Source organism: Bufo gargarizans, chromosome 2 (assembly GCF_014858855.1).
Source record: "Bufo gargarizans isolate SCDJY-AF-19 chromosome 2, ASM1485885v1, whole genome shotgun sequence".
NCBI lineage: Eukaryota > Metazoa > Chordata > Amphibia > Anura > Bufonidae > Bufo > Bufo gargarizans.
Window position 1 is genome coordinate 585375475 of NC_058081.1, and position 13526 is coordinate 585389000.

A 13526-nucleotide genomic window follows, 5' to 3' on the forward strand; every position below is an offset into this window, starting at 1 on the left:
GAGAGATCACACAATCGGCAGATGGGATGTACTGCCGAAAAAGTAAGCACTGTACTGTTCTAGTCAGAAGACAGACAAAAAGGGGAAGAAACAGACTAAATTGAACTTGAACGGATCAGTTCCCGGTATGAGGAGCTTCTGGCAAAAAACAAACAAAAAACAAGCTGACTTTTCTTCTTATCCTGGGCAGGCCCTTTAAATGGCTTCTGACATCAGGAACATGGTTATTAACCTGACTTCAGATGAGCCAATGTCAGCTGGAGCCAACAGCCTTTGACCCTTCTTTCTATGTGCCTCCGTTTTTGTGAAAAATAACTTATTTTATGCAAATGAGCCTCTAGGAGCAATGTGGGTGTTGCCCCTACTCCTAGAGTCTCTGTTCTCTCTCCTCTGGCCACGCCCTCATCATGTTGAGTAGGGGCAACACCCACAGGCTTATTTGCATAAAATAAAAGTTCATTTTTCGCAAAACGGCGGCACATAGAGTCACCATGGTACTGATGACAGAAGCCCTTTAAGGTAAGGGTAAGGAACACTATGGGAGTCAACAGACGTTTTCCATTTCTAGGATCTCCCACCTCAAAGAGGTTTAAATATGGTTAGGACATAAATCCCATGTATTACTGTAAGTGCTTCCATAAGAGACACAGGCAATGCGATCTGATTCTATTTTCGAGGGTATAAATCTGCCACCACCTCTGCTCCATCCAAGTACTAAAGGCCTTATCAGGTTTTATTGGCTGTGCCATCTAATCTGACTTTTAGGGTCCATTCACACGTCCTGTTTTTTTTCATCCTGAAAAACGGTCCGTTTTTTGCGGATCCGTTGTTCCTGAAAATGTTTCCGTATGTCATCCGTTTTTTGCGGATCCGCAAAAAACGGAAACATGTATACATTTCAATAATCAAATAAAGTTGTTTGGATTTCTTTGAAAAAAAATTGAAAAAAAAAAAAAAAAAAAAAATTTGTTATGTGTTTCCAGGAACGGAATCCGCAAAAAACGGATGACATACGGAATGACATCCGAATGTCATCCGTTTTTTGCGGATCCATTGACTTTGTATTGTACCAGGATCCGATTTTTCAGGACAAGAATAGGACATGTTTTATATTTAAACGGACATGCGGAACGGAACAACGGAAACGGACAGCACACATTGTGCTGTCCGATTTTTTCCAGGACCCATTGAAAATGAATGGGTCCAGATCTGGTCCTGATCTGTTCCTGAAAAAACGGAACAGATCAGGAAAGAAAAAACGGACGTGTGAATGGACCCTTAATGTGTGATCTGCCTACATGCTGCTGAGAGGCCAGGGAAGAGATGTTTTCCGCCAGGTGGATGCAAGTGTCTGCAGAGGGCGCAGCTACCTTCCTTTTAGGCTCCATTCACACAACCTTAAAAGTGTTTTGCGGTCCCCAAATCGCAGATCCGCAAAGCAAGTATATACCGGCCGTATGCGTTCTGCATTTTGCGGACCACACATGGCTGGCACTATATAGAGGATGCCTATGCTTGTCTGTGATTGCGGACAAGAATAGGACATGCTCTAACTTTTTTGCTGGGGGAACATAGAAATGAATGGGTCTAAACACGTTCCGCAAAATTGTGGAACGGATGCGGACCTATTCACACAGTCGCAACCTCTTGTCTGTGCAATGCCCCATCGTGGATCCCATCAGCTTCTTACCACTTCCTCCTCTGTCCAGCACTTCTCTATCAGTTTGGGAACAGGCTTCTTCACCAAACGTTGCAGCGCCTTCCCGGCATCGTAGTTGCTTTCATGTAGCTAGAAAGAGGACAAATATGAAGCAGAATTACACAGGATCCTGTAATGAATAGTGGGGATTTTGTCCCATGCTCTCCACAGTCAAAAATAATTTCAGGAGCCCAGTGCACTAATAATGGTATTTCAGAAATGCGGCAGGCAGCATGGGGTCTATAGGCCACCCCTAAAGGTTGTCTGTAACCTGCAACAGGCCACCTGTACAAACCAATGGAGGATTCTGCATCTCCTCTGCTGGACGTACTAATCATATGCTGTCCTCCATTCTGGGTTTTCCTTCAATCACAGCAGATAAACGACAGCGGATTTCTTGTGCTGCACATCAGTCTGACGTGGAGGAAGCAGTCTGCAGAGGCTAAACCTTGCTATGAGCCACCACTTCTGCTTTACATACCCAGACAGGATACATTTCTAGCGCCGCAGCTCACAGACATCCCCCTTACTCCCCCCTGTACTACACACGCAGCAAAGCTCCAGTAACCGAAAACAGAGCACTCAACATGCCTCCCCTATCCCTGAAGTCGAACGACCTCTCACGAAAAGCAAGTAAACGCCAATCTCTAGGCCTGGTTTTTAGGTCTGCCAAAGGTGCAACTTAAAGGGATACGCCCCCATCTGAGCCATTAATGGATGTAATCCGAATACCCGTTTTATGCTGCAGGAAAGGTGGCCAGTTACAGAAACAGCCAAGTAGGCGGTGGCACACTAGGTGACTCCCATAGAAGTTGGCCTTTTTCATTATTCCAGGAGATGGCAATACCCCTTAAATTTATCACTGTGTTATGTAGTCCCCTCCCCGGTACATGGAAGCAAGGACTCTGGTTGCCAATACAAATTTGGGTTTTGAAGTTTGGACTTTTGGACCTATGTGCCACAGGCAAATGACCAACCAAACATTTGATCTTATGCTCCTTTGCTTTACACATCAGCACACCTAGTGCCACTAGGTGCCAGGCTAACCGTGCCCGCTGGACTGATCCTATTCATTGTTGGCATAGAATGGGACATGCTCTATTGGTATATAAAGGGGAGGCTAATATGCCCCCAGAACCTACTGATGCAGTTATATAGAAACCGTGCACTGAGCGGTGTACAGGTACATTCATGTATAAATGCCATCTGCCGCCGGTGCGATCTCGCCATTTCCTTTTTTAGTGGCACAGCTGGAAGGTTCCTTGGTTTCATAATGAACTCCATTCCGCGTCTCTCACATCTCAACACGGCGCTGCATTCTAATTTATATCTTCAATTACACCGCATATTCTGGAGATACCTTTCCTGTTTCTAAGCTGAATGGGGGTAGGAGAAGGCGGCTTTGGCAACCTGTGCTTCTATAATGAGCCATTACATTGCTAGCTCCTCACAATATATTACGGGCTTCGGATCTGCTTAGCCTCACGGATACCAGACAGAAATATCCATATTTCAAGATTTATTATCCATAGGAATAAATTCGGTTAAGTCTGGGAAAAAAAATTACATTCCACAGATTGAAGGGGGGAAAAAACAAAAACCCCGGAGCTAATAATCAGTTATGTGATATGATAGATGGACTATGAAAATGCTAGCATAATGTCCATTCTAGACAATGAACTGTCCATTGTTCCCCGCTTTGTATTAAAGCTACACATTATAGAAAAAATAAAATGATACTGTGGAAGCCGTCCACTGGGTTTAGGTTGCTTCCTCCATTCAATTCTACATATAAAAATATAACCTGAATGGTGGGCAGGTTGGAAAACATTACACCAGTGTGCACAACGTCGGGTTTGTGTGGGTTATATACTGGCTTATTAGTTACCGCTCTGAAAATAATAGAATCCCTCAGCAGAGAAGCAGCGGCCTCCTGGGACGACTTGCTTCCACCATCGCCAGCTCAGCCTTATATTTAGAAGAGTTCCTTTTACATTGTGGCCGCCCACATTCTTACCCAGACGTGTAAAGGGATACCGCACACCACAAATAGCAGGGCCCAAGGACACTCTGAAAGGCCCAGTAGGTGCTACATTCCCATGGATGACTACATCTTAACAGCTCCATGGAAGCCCCCTCTCCGTCCTCTGCCTCGTCCGCGAACCATTAAATCACTGCACTCTGGCTGCTGATAGCAGGTGCTGCTGGTATTGCAGAAATAAAGCCCTGAATTGTCAAGCCTGATTTATAGCAGGGATGGAAACCTTATTGAATTTCCATAATAATAAATGACACTGCTCATCCGGTGCCTTTATATCTCCCAGGGCTGCATATAACTACCTGGAAGCACCAGAGGCAACAACAAAGAGCTCGGCAGTACAAAGAGCTCAGTGACATATATACAAGACTCACTGTATTTCTATACTGCTGACATTCAGCAATACTGTACAGAGGATGCATTCGTTGTATCAGTGCCTGAGCCTTAGTTTCATATCCCTTCAATCATGCCCAACAAACCATACTTGGGCTACTTTCACACTAGCGTTTTAGTTTACCGGTATTGAGATCAGTCATAGGGGCTCAATACCAGAAAAAAACGCTTCAGTTTTGTTACCATTCATTGTCAATGGGGACAAAACGTACCTGACCAGAACGGAATGCTCCAAAATGCATTCCGTTCCCATACCGGAGAGCAAACCACAGCATGTTGTAGTTCGCTTTCCGTCCTGGGATACGGAGCATGACCCCCAATGCAAGTCAATGGGGACAGATCAGTTTTCTCTGCCACAATAGAAAACAGATCCGTCCCCCATAGACTTTTAATGGAGTTCATGACGGATCCGTCCTGGCTATGTTAAAGATAATACAAGGGGATCCGTTCATAATGGATGCAGACGGTTGTATTATCAGTAACAGAAGCGTTTTTGCTGAACCCTGCCGGATCCAGTAAAAACGCTAGTGTGAAAGTAGCCTTATACTGTATGCTTTTCGACTAAGAAAGGGAAAAACAATAGTACAAGGTGGCGAGTTATTTAATGTAATGCATCCACTGGCCAGGTCTGCTGTAGAAAAGGGGGTCCGGAGCTGAATATTCCACTTAGCTACGTTTATGTGCCCTAATAGAATATAAACCATGATTGCTATGTATTGTCTTCTAGATGGTATTACTCACAGCACGGTGGCTCAGTGGTTAACACTGGTGCCTTGCAGCGCTGGGGTCCTAGGTTCAAATCCAACCAAGGACAACATCTGCATGGAGTTTGTACGTTCTCCCTGGGTTTGCGTGGGTTTCCTCCTGATAGGGACCTTAGATTGTGAGCCCCATTGGGGACAGCTTCATGCTAATGTGTGTAAAGCGCTGCGCTTTATAAGTGCATAAAATAATTAAAGAAATAAATAAATATTCTCGCAAGGTTTTGTTAAGATCACAAAGACAATTTTAAAATATCTTAAGACTTTTAACCTAACCTTGCCAAAACTGCATTATGTCACATCCACCCATCAGTCACACATCTAAGGCAAATTATCCCATAAGGTGAATTGGGTCTTCATGTACTTTCCAGAAGTGTAGCCCCACCTTAGGCTACTTTCAAACTAGCGGTTTTTGCGGATCCGTCATGGATCTGCAAATACGCTTCCGTTACAATAATACAACCGCATGCATCCGTCATGAATGGATCCGGTTGTATTATGTCTTATATAGCCAAGACGGATCCGTCATGAACTCCATTGAAAGGCAATGGGGGACGGATCCATCTTGCTCCGCACCACATCGCAGACAGAAAAACTCTGCAAGCAGCCCTTTGGTGTCCGCCTCCAGAGAAGAATGGTGACTGATTGGAGGCAAACTGACGCATTCTGAGCGGATCCTTTTCCATTCAGAGAGCCCTCAACGGATCTCACAAACAGAAAACCAAAACGCTAGTGTGAAAGTAGCCTTACTGGGGCAAAAGCACATACAGATCCAGACATGGACTACATATCCACAATTTACCAGGAGGAAAAAGTATAACAAAAATAAAATAAAAAATGACGTCCAGATAGAAGATCATAACTAATATCCATCAGTCGATAACGGCCTTCCACCTCTATGGTAATATTCAAGGTATGATTCATCTGCCTGTCAATTTGCACGATTGGAAAATGTCACATCCGCCGCAACCATCAGACAGCTGAAAACCACTTACAGCACCTCCCCAGTGACTTGCAGAGTGCCAGGATAATACACACACGCCGCAGTCTATTCCTGCTTAACAAATTGTTTAATAGTCCATATAAAAAGTTTAAAATTAAGATTAAAAAGATGAAAACACTGATGTTGAACATTACAATATATTCAACAGACCAAATAAAGTACAACCACTGGAGGCTTGTGCACTTCCTAATGCCCATACTTACTGTGTTAAGTGCGTTGAGTGTTGTATCGTCACGAGAAGCAGCAACGCAGCCATCTTCTGTAGACCCACCGTCACACATCCCTGCAAAGGCAGCCATGCTCCTGTCCAAAGAGATACACACGGGAAGTGACTAGAATGCTGGTTACACCCAAATAAGCTCATTGACAAAAAAATATAATGCACTTAAGTTGTTGGAATGGAATGAAACTTTCTATGTGTGATTGTAATGATGATGTATGTAAGGCTACTTTCACACTAGCGTTTCTGCTAAATCTCGCTTCCGTTACTGATAATAAAACCATCTGCATCCGTTATGAACGGATCCGGTTGAATTATCTTTAACATAGCCAAGACCGATTCGTCATGAACTCCATTGAAAGTTAATGGGGGAAGAATCTGTTTTCTATTGTGTCAGAGAAAACTGATCCTTCCCCATTGAATGGCATTGTGGGTCATAACGGATCAGTTTTGCTCTGCATCCCAGGACGGAAAGCATGCTGCGGTTTGATCTCCGGGATGAGAACGGAACGGAATGCATTTTGGAGCAATCCGTTCTGTTCAGTTACATTTTGTCCCCTTTGACAATAAATGGGAACAAAACAAATGTTTTTTTTCCGGTATTGAGACCCTATGATGGATCTCAATACCGGAAAATATTAAAGCTAGTGTGAACGTAGCCTAAGCGATTACAATATTAGAGCAAAAGGATACGTTTATGGGGAAAAACTGTACAATAGAAAGGAGGCTCTAGGACCCTCGTGGGCCACCTTTAGCTTGGATACAATGTTGAGATACGGCCCCTAGCTTGGATACAAGATGAGAAACGGCCTGGATACAAGAGGAGATACAGTTGGCCATGAAAGCACACAGGTTCCATATATGTATCCTGCGGCAAATTCAGCTACAGATGTTACAGCTCGGCCTGTAGATCCTGTAGACTCTTAGGCCTCTTTCACACGGGCGAGAATTCCGCGCGGGTGCAATGCGTGAGGTGAACGCATTCCACCCGCACTGAATCCGGACCCATTCACATCAATGGGGCTGTGCACATGAGCGATGATTTGCACACATCACTTGTGCGTTGCACGAAAATCGCAGCATGCTCTATATTGTGCGTTTTTTTACGCAACGCAGGCCCCATAGAAGTGAATGGGGCTGTGTGAAAATCGCAAGCATCCGCAAGCAAGTGCGGATGCTATTATTTTCCCTTATAACCATGTTATAAGAGAAAATGATAAAATCTAAACAACACCGATCCTAAGCCCGAACGTCTGAAGTAGTCCAGGTTCAGGTCTAGGTACCAAACATTTTACTCACACGCATGCAAAACGCTCGCACAGAGAAAAAAAAATAATCACACATTTTCCTGTAACGCACCCGCATCCTATCCAGCCCTCACACACACGACGCCCGTGTGAAAGAAGCCTTAGGCTGCCAAAGCTGGTGTCCCAGCTGGTCACATAAATGCTCAATTGGCAATAAATCTGGTGACCGGGCAGCCAAGGAAGTGATGTAATCTGGCGGAGACATTCCTGGGAAACCCTTGCTGTGTGGGGTTGAAAAAGCCAGTTGGGAGCCCTACCATTAGAGACAACACGTGGCAGCAGGATGTCCTGAACATATCGCTGAGCTGTTAGTGTCCCTCATATCACTACTAGGGGTGTCATATGCGATGGCTCCCAGATCATCACAGCAGTAGCTGGCACAATGTGTCAGTCCAAAGCAAAGGCGCTTACCAGGAGGGCCTCCATACATGACCGTCATCAGATCCCAAAACAGAACCTGGATTTGTTGCAGAAGATGATTGGGTTCAATTCCGTAGCAGTCCAGGTTTACAGTTTATAACACCACCGCAAACGAAGCAGATGGTGGCTGGCTGTCAGTGGCAGGACATGGGTGCCAGACCACCAAATTTCCTTTTGCTAAAGTGCCAGGAAATGATTCGGGCAAAGACAGGGGTGTGTAATGAAGGTGCCACCTGTGTCTGCTTGGTGGACAACAAAACTGTGGGAGCTGCTTGTGCTTGTTAGTGGATAAAACAATTATGTCCACTGGTGGTCTGCCTGGGCCGTCCGGAGCCTGTTCGTCGTGTGTCCGTGCCTTCGCATAATTACTTCTCCCAATACCTTCTAACAGCTAGGTCAGAACAGCCTTGATGGCAGGCAGTTTGTCAAAACAACCAACCTACTTCTCTCAGTCCAATGATGCTCCCCCTCAAAGTCTGTCAGCTGGACAAAAAGTTGTCAAGTACATCGTAGAGCAGGGATTAGCAACCTTCAGCACTCCAGCTGATGTGAAACTACAACTCCCAGCAAGCAAACATGCTTGGCTGCTCTTCTAACTCTTATAGAAATGAATGAAGCATTCTGGGAGTTGTAGTTTCTGAACAGCTGGAGTGCCGGAGGTTGCTGATCCCTGTGGTAGAGGCATGTCTAGCAGTCAACGATCTCTCGCCAAAAGGTTTACCACCCAAAAGTGGCCGCTGAGAGCCTTTTTATAGGGCAGTGGAGGAAGCACTTTTACGCCCTCTTGTGGCAAGACCCCGTGTCTAATCAGACCACATCTGTAATAATTTACAGGAGGAGCTGAACAGATTGATATATAGTTTTGTGGGAAATGATTCAGGATAACTTTTCACTTTTTCATTTTAGTTCCTGCTCGTTCTCCGCCCAGTGGGGGGTCCTACTCAGCGATTGGCAGCCCTGCACAAAGGACCCACAAAGGACAGACTAGGGGACGTATAACTATATGAGATGTACCATGTTTATAGTAAATGTGATGCCCCTTGTAGTTTGTGGAAGCTACAATAATTATAGCCATCAAACTAGGTTTAAACTGCTGTGGTACCAGTCATGTACCAGGCTTACAACTGGAGTCAGATGTCTATATATTGGCAAGGGCATAGTTGCAAAAAGACCTGAGGGTAAGCTCACCTGGCTGCCCGGAGATACATCAGCAGATCGCAGTCATTGACACCGGGCATCCACACCAGCTCTTCATGCTGAGTGATGGGATCACAGTCAGGGGAAGGGAAAGGTTGGAGATCAGGAAGCTTGGCCTGTTGAGCAGAGTAAGAGGTTAGGAACCCTCGGTCATACATTACACAGTAGCTTAAAAAGGGCCGAAAAATCTCCATTACAAGTAAAACTGAGCAGATGAGACCCAAGTCAATGGATCACAACACTTACCATGGCAGGTTATTGCTAAGATATAAATAAATGTGAGTGTCACTGATCGGTGTACTGACTGGGACTGGATATAGTCACTTGAAAGTTTTAGACTGCACAATTTGATCCAAACCAACAGGAACACCCTGGCAAACCTGTAAGAGCTAGGGTGATCAGGCCAGTCTAACGCAATAAAATATGGAAAAAAAAAAAAGGTTCTGGGGAGAAGACTCTGCCATTAAACAGGTATTCCTCTGTCTGGAGACCTAATTAGCATCTTTAGTCGACTGCAGCCATTTCAGCAGTAAGGATGGAGAGTACTTCACAGCCTCTGTAATTACTTCTTACAGATGCAATACAAATCATACATAAAAAGACAATATTTATCTGGAACCCGTCAATTATGAGTCAGCGGATCAGAGCCTTTGGCAGTGCGAACGCCCACAATTAGCAGGACAGTTTCTGCGGCAAAATGGCCCAGGACATCTATAAAATATATTGCAGCTGGGATGCATACTGTAGCTGGCCTGCTGATTATCTTTGCAAAACTATTTTAAAGAGGACCTTTCATGGGTCCAGACATTATAAACTAAGTATCAGGGTATGTAGGGCATAGTGCAGGGATCTAACTGCACTTACTATTTTTCATGGGCGCCGCTCCGTTCGCCTGCTGTGGCCCCTGTTGTAGTCTCCTGCTTGCTAATCTAATTTCAGCATTGGTACAGGGAGGAGGAGACTGAGTCTTTCTCCGTGGGCGTCTCCTTCTCCCTGGCTGTGACGCTCTCCGCTGCGATTGGACAGCACTACAGCCAGGGAGAAGGAGACGCCCACGGAGAAAGACTCAGTCTCCTCCTCCCTGTACCGATGCTGAAATTAGATTACCAGGCGGGAGACTACAACAGGGGCCACAGCAGGCGAACGGAGCGGCGTCCATGAAAAATAGTAAGTGCAGTTAGATCCCTGCATTATGCCCTACATACCCTGATACTTAGTTTATAATGTCTGGACCCATGAAAGGTCCTCTTTAAAGAGAGCCTGGCATCACAAACACAGTGCAGTCTGCAGGCAGCATGTTACAGAGCAGGAGGAGCTCAGCAGACCGATATATGGTTTTATAGGAAATTATTCAATAAAACTTGTAACTTATACAGCTTTACATGGGGGTGGACTAAAGTACAGAAACAGCAGAGGGTTTAAATTAATAAATTACAAGTTTTATTTAATATTTTCTCACAAAACCACATATCAATGTGCTCAGCTCCTCCTGCTGTATAACATACGGCCTGCACAGATTGCGCTACATTTGGTGGGACAGGCCTGCTTTAACATCTGGTCATGAAGGGGTTTGGCCACTAAAAATAATCCAAGCTAAATGGGTATGAAATTCTATGCTGTGCCACAGCAATCAGACATATCTTTCAGATCACAAGGTCCCTGGCTGCCCATTCCACAGGTATGTAAACAACTCACCAACACGGCCACCACATACATGCAACCAAAATAATGGTGGTCATGTGGTTTAATTATGTAACCGCTTTGTCATCCGTCTTTGAAGGACTGCGGGTGAGCCCCACCCCTTAAAAGTGTAGCATCACCTGCAGCCAATCTACATTTCCATAATATAGAATTTTCTAATAGACATCAAAAGACGGAATTGCTTTAATTGCCCTAGCGCTGTCAGGCTGTCCATTATCATAAAGGATATGAGGTGCCACCACTTTAAACTAGGTTGGATCTGACTCTTGGATCCTCACCGATCCATGGGAACTGCAGCTCCGCTCCACTCAATGGGACGGCTGCTCAGCCGGGAGCGCTGCTGTGTAGGGAAAAACAGTGAAGGGGCATCAGCACCGATTTCATTCTCAGGATCGGTGAGGGTCTCAAAGCACCCATAACATTCATAAAGTGATAGCAATTTCTAGAAATATACCATCTCTTTATGCAATGGGAATACCTCTTTAATACACAGTTGCTACCCTTCAAGTCTATCAGCAGAACACAAACCACTGTGTCTATGGCAAGGTAAGCATAGGCCGTCATAAAACAGCGTGTGTACTCTGCGAACACTGATGTCCTATCCTCCGGATCTGATCAGTGGGGGTCTGACACCCCGTCGTGCTCCTGTGAGCTCTGTGCCCTCTTCCTAGGTCAGTAGGATCACACCCACTATCCAATAGACTATGCTGTGCTTGGTAAGCTGAGGATACGTTGAATATTAAACACTTGTAAAACCCATTTAACAGAACAAAAACGTAATGTATTTATGTCAAGTGCCACATTAATGATTACAACAAAAACACTAACACCCCCCCGTCCCCCCCAAAAAATAAAGGAAATACATACAAAAATGAATAAAGGGTGGAAGTAGGGGGTGGGAGCAAAAATAAAATTAACACTACCTGGTGACTAGGCCCCACACGAATCTCCCCTTGGGTGCTATTCAGCCTCCTGTAACACAAACACATATGAAGGATCATAAAAAAGTATTCAACACACATCAAGCATAAGTACAATTAGTATATTAAACAGAAAGGGAAAAAGTTACAAAGGGCTATCTGTACCCACTAGATTTCCACATAACACATGCAGGGCAATGGGTAAACAGGTCTGCACGGTGACCAGGTGTGAACAGAAAGTGGCAGGTGGCACTCCAGATCTGTCAAGTAGGTTGCAGATTGCGCCTTAAAGATCTGCACCGAGTTGACAGTTCAACACTGGCTCTTTGCCACTGCCAATCATGCCAAGACTGGATGACCCTGGAGACTGTGTGTCTGTACCTGCTGTACCCAGTGGAGGCCAGGGCCCTAATAATATTGTTGTGTTGTGTCAGTAATTCTAACTGCAAGACAATTGACACAATCCAATATATTTTTCCATAGTGCAATACATTCTTAAATATACATATGGTTTATCTGAAAAACATATGGCAAAGTATCCTAAGTAGAAAATGGACTGAAAACCTATCGGATATGCTTCAATACAGTAACCAACAGTTTTCCCTGAGCTAGGGAGCAGAAACTAGCTACTATGATGTCTCCCATAGGCGGAAATACAACACTTCTATTTCACTGTAGCACACCCAGAGAATCAGCAACAGAGATTGTTATCATACAGCAGTAGTGAGCAGTGTGGCTGGGAATCCAGAAAAGGGATGAGAAACTTCCAACAGCCTTCAGAAGCCTAGAGTGTCTGTGCCTCTGTCTCCCTCCAGCAGCTCACTTCACCTCCCCTCTCTCCATATACTTCTATGGGCAGCATGCAACCTGATCCCTTAGTGGGCTGATAGTCCATCCAGTCTCATGAACTGAGGGACAATGATACGTTCAGAAGGCAGAGGGAGAGGAAGTGGTTCATAAGTGGAGAAACAGGCATTTTTCTTTAAAATATATATTTCAACGTTTCTTCTCTGCTTGTACTATTGAGTGACAGAGGGATCATTTGCGTCTACATATTTCACTCCTTGCCTTCCTGGAGCCATAACACTTTTTTTCTGGGACAAGTTGCACTTTCTAATGACACCATTTAATATTGGTGTAGTGGAAAGCTGAAACTAAAATTTCAAATGGGGTGTAACTGGAAAAGAAAATCCAATTTCGCCATAGTTTTATGCCAGGGCTCCATAGGAACATAGCTGTGGCAAGCATCAGATCCTTCAGAGGGCCCGAGGTTGCCAAAGGAACCAGATCGCTCCCTCGATCGCTGTGCGGGGAAGCTGATCGGGCCCCAGGAGTGCAGTGCTCAGATGCCATGGTCACAATTAATCAAGGCATCTGAGGGGGTTAAATGTGTGCTAACGCCTATCAAAGATATTGCCATCAGACACAATCTTTAAAGACCTGACATGTGCAGTATGGAAGATATAGATAAATAGATATTTTAGAGATGAGCAAATCAATTCTTCCAAATAGATTTGCCTCATTAGAAGTCCACCTGTCTGCTGATTGACAGGGCTGGACACGTAGCCAAGCCCAGACGATCTGGACCCTGTGCTGCTGCTCCGAGTAGCGATGCAGGTGCTGACCCTTAGATTTGGATCAGGGAACGGGTGATTGTGCATGCTCTGCTACACTTCATGTGTGTGCATGTATGTAAAAAATAAAATAAATTAAAAACAAAAATGGCCCACAAACGAAGGCCTTGGATCCAAAGGTCACCAATACCTGATAATTTATTATTGAGATCAGCTCACCATTTATGTTGCAGTTATTTTGCAATATAATAAACAAAACACAAATAAATAAAATGAATCAGTTTTTTTTTATT

General features: G+C 44.6%; 1 protein-coding gene across 10 annotated transcripts in view; it reads right to left on the bottom strand.

Moving 5' to 3' along the window:
* Positions 1 to 13526, bottom strand: part of RERE (arginine-glutamic acid dipeptide repeats) — a 324868-nt gene that overhangs the window by 38401 nt on the left and 272941 nt on the right. For 7 of the 10 annotated variants that reach the window (XM_044281824.1, XM_044281822.1, XM_044281820.1 and 4 more), the window contains 4 exons: positions 11660 to 11711; positions 9030 to 9154; positions 6098 to 6197; positions 1691 to 1789 (listed from right to left, as the gene is read on the bottom strand). In XM_044281824.1, the coding sequence (XP_044137759.1) occupies positions 1691 to 1789; positions 6098 to 6197; positions 9030 to 9154; positions 11660 to 11711 (376 nt within the window). The remainder of the gene's footprint in view (positions 1 to 1690; positions 1790 to 6097; positions 6198 to 9029; positions 9155 to 11659; positions 11712 to 13526) is intronic. The other 3 variants (XM_044281821.1, XM_044281819.1, XM_044281826.1) reach the window with 1 other exon arrangement.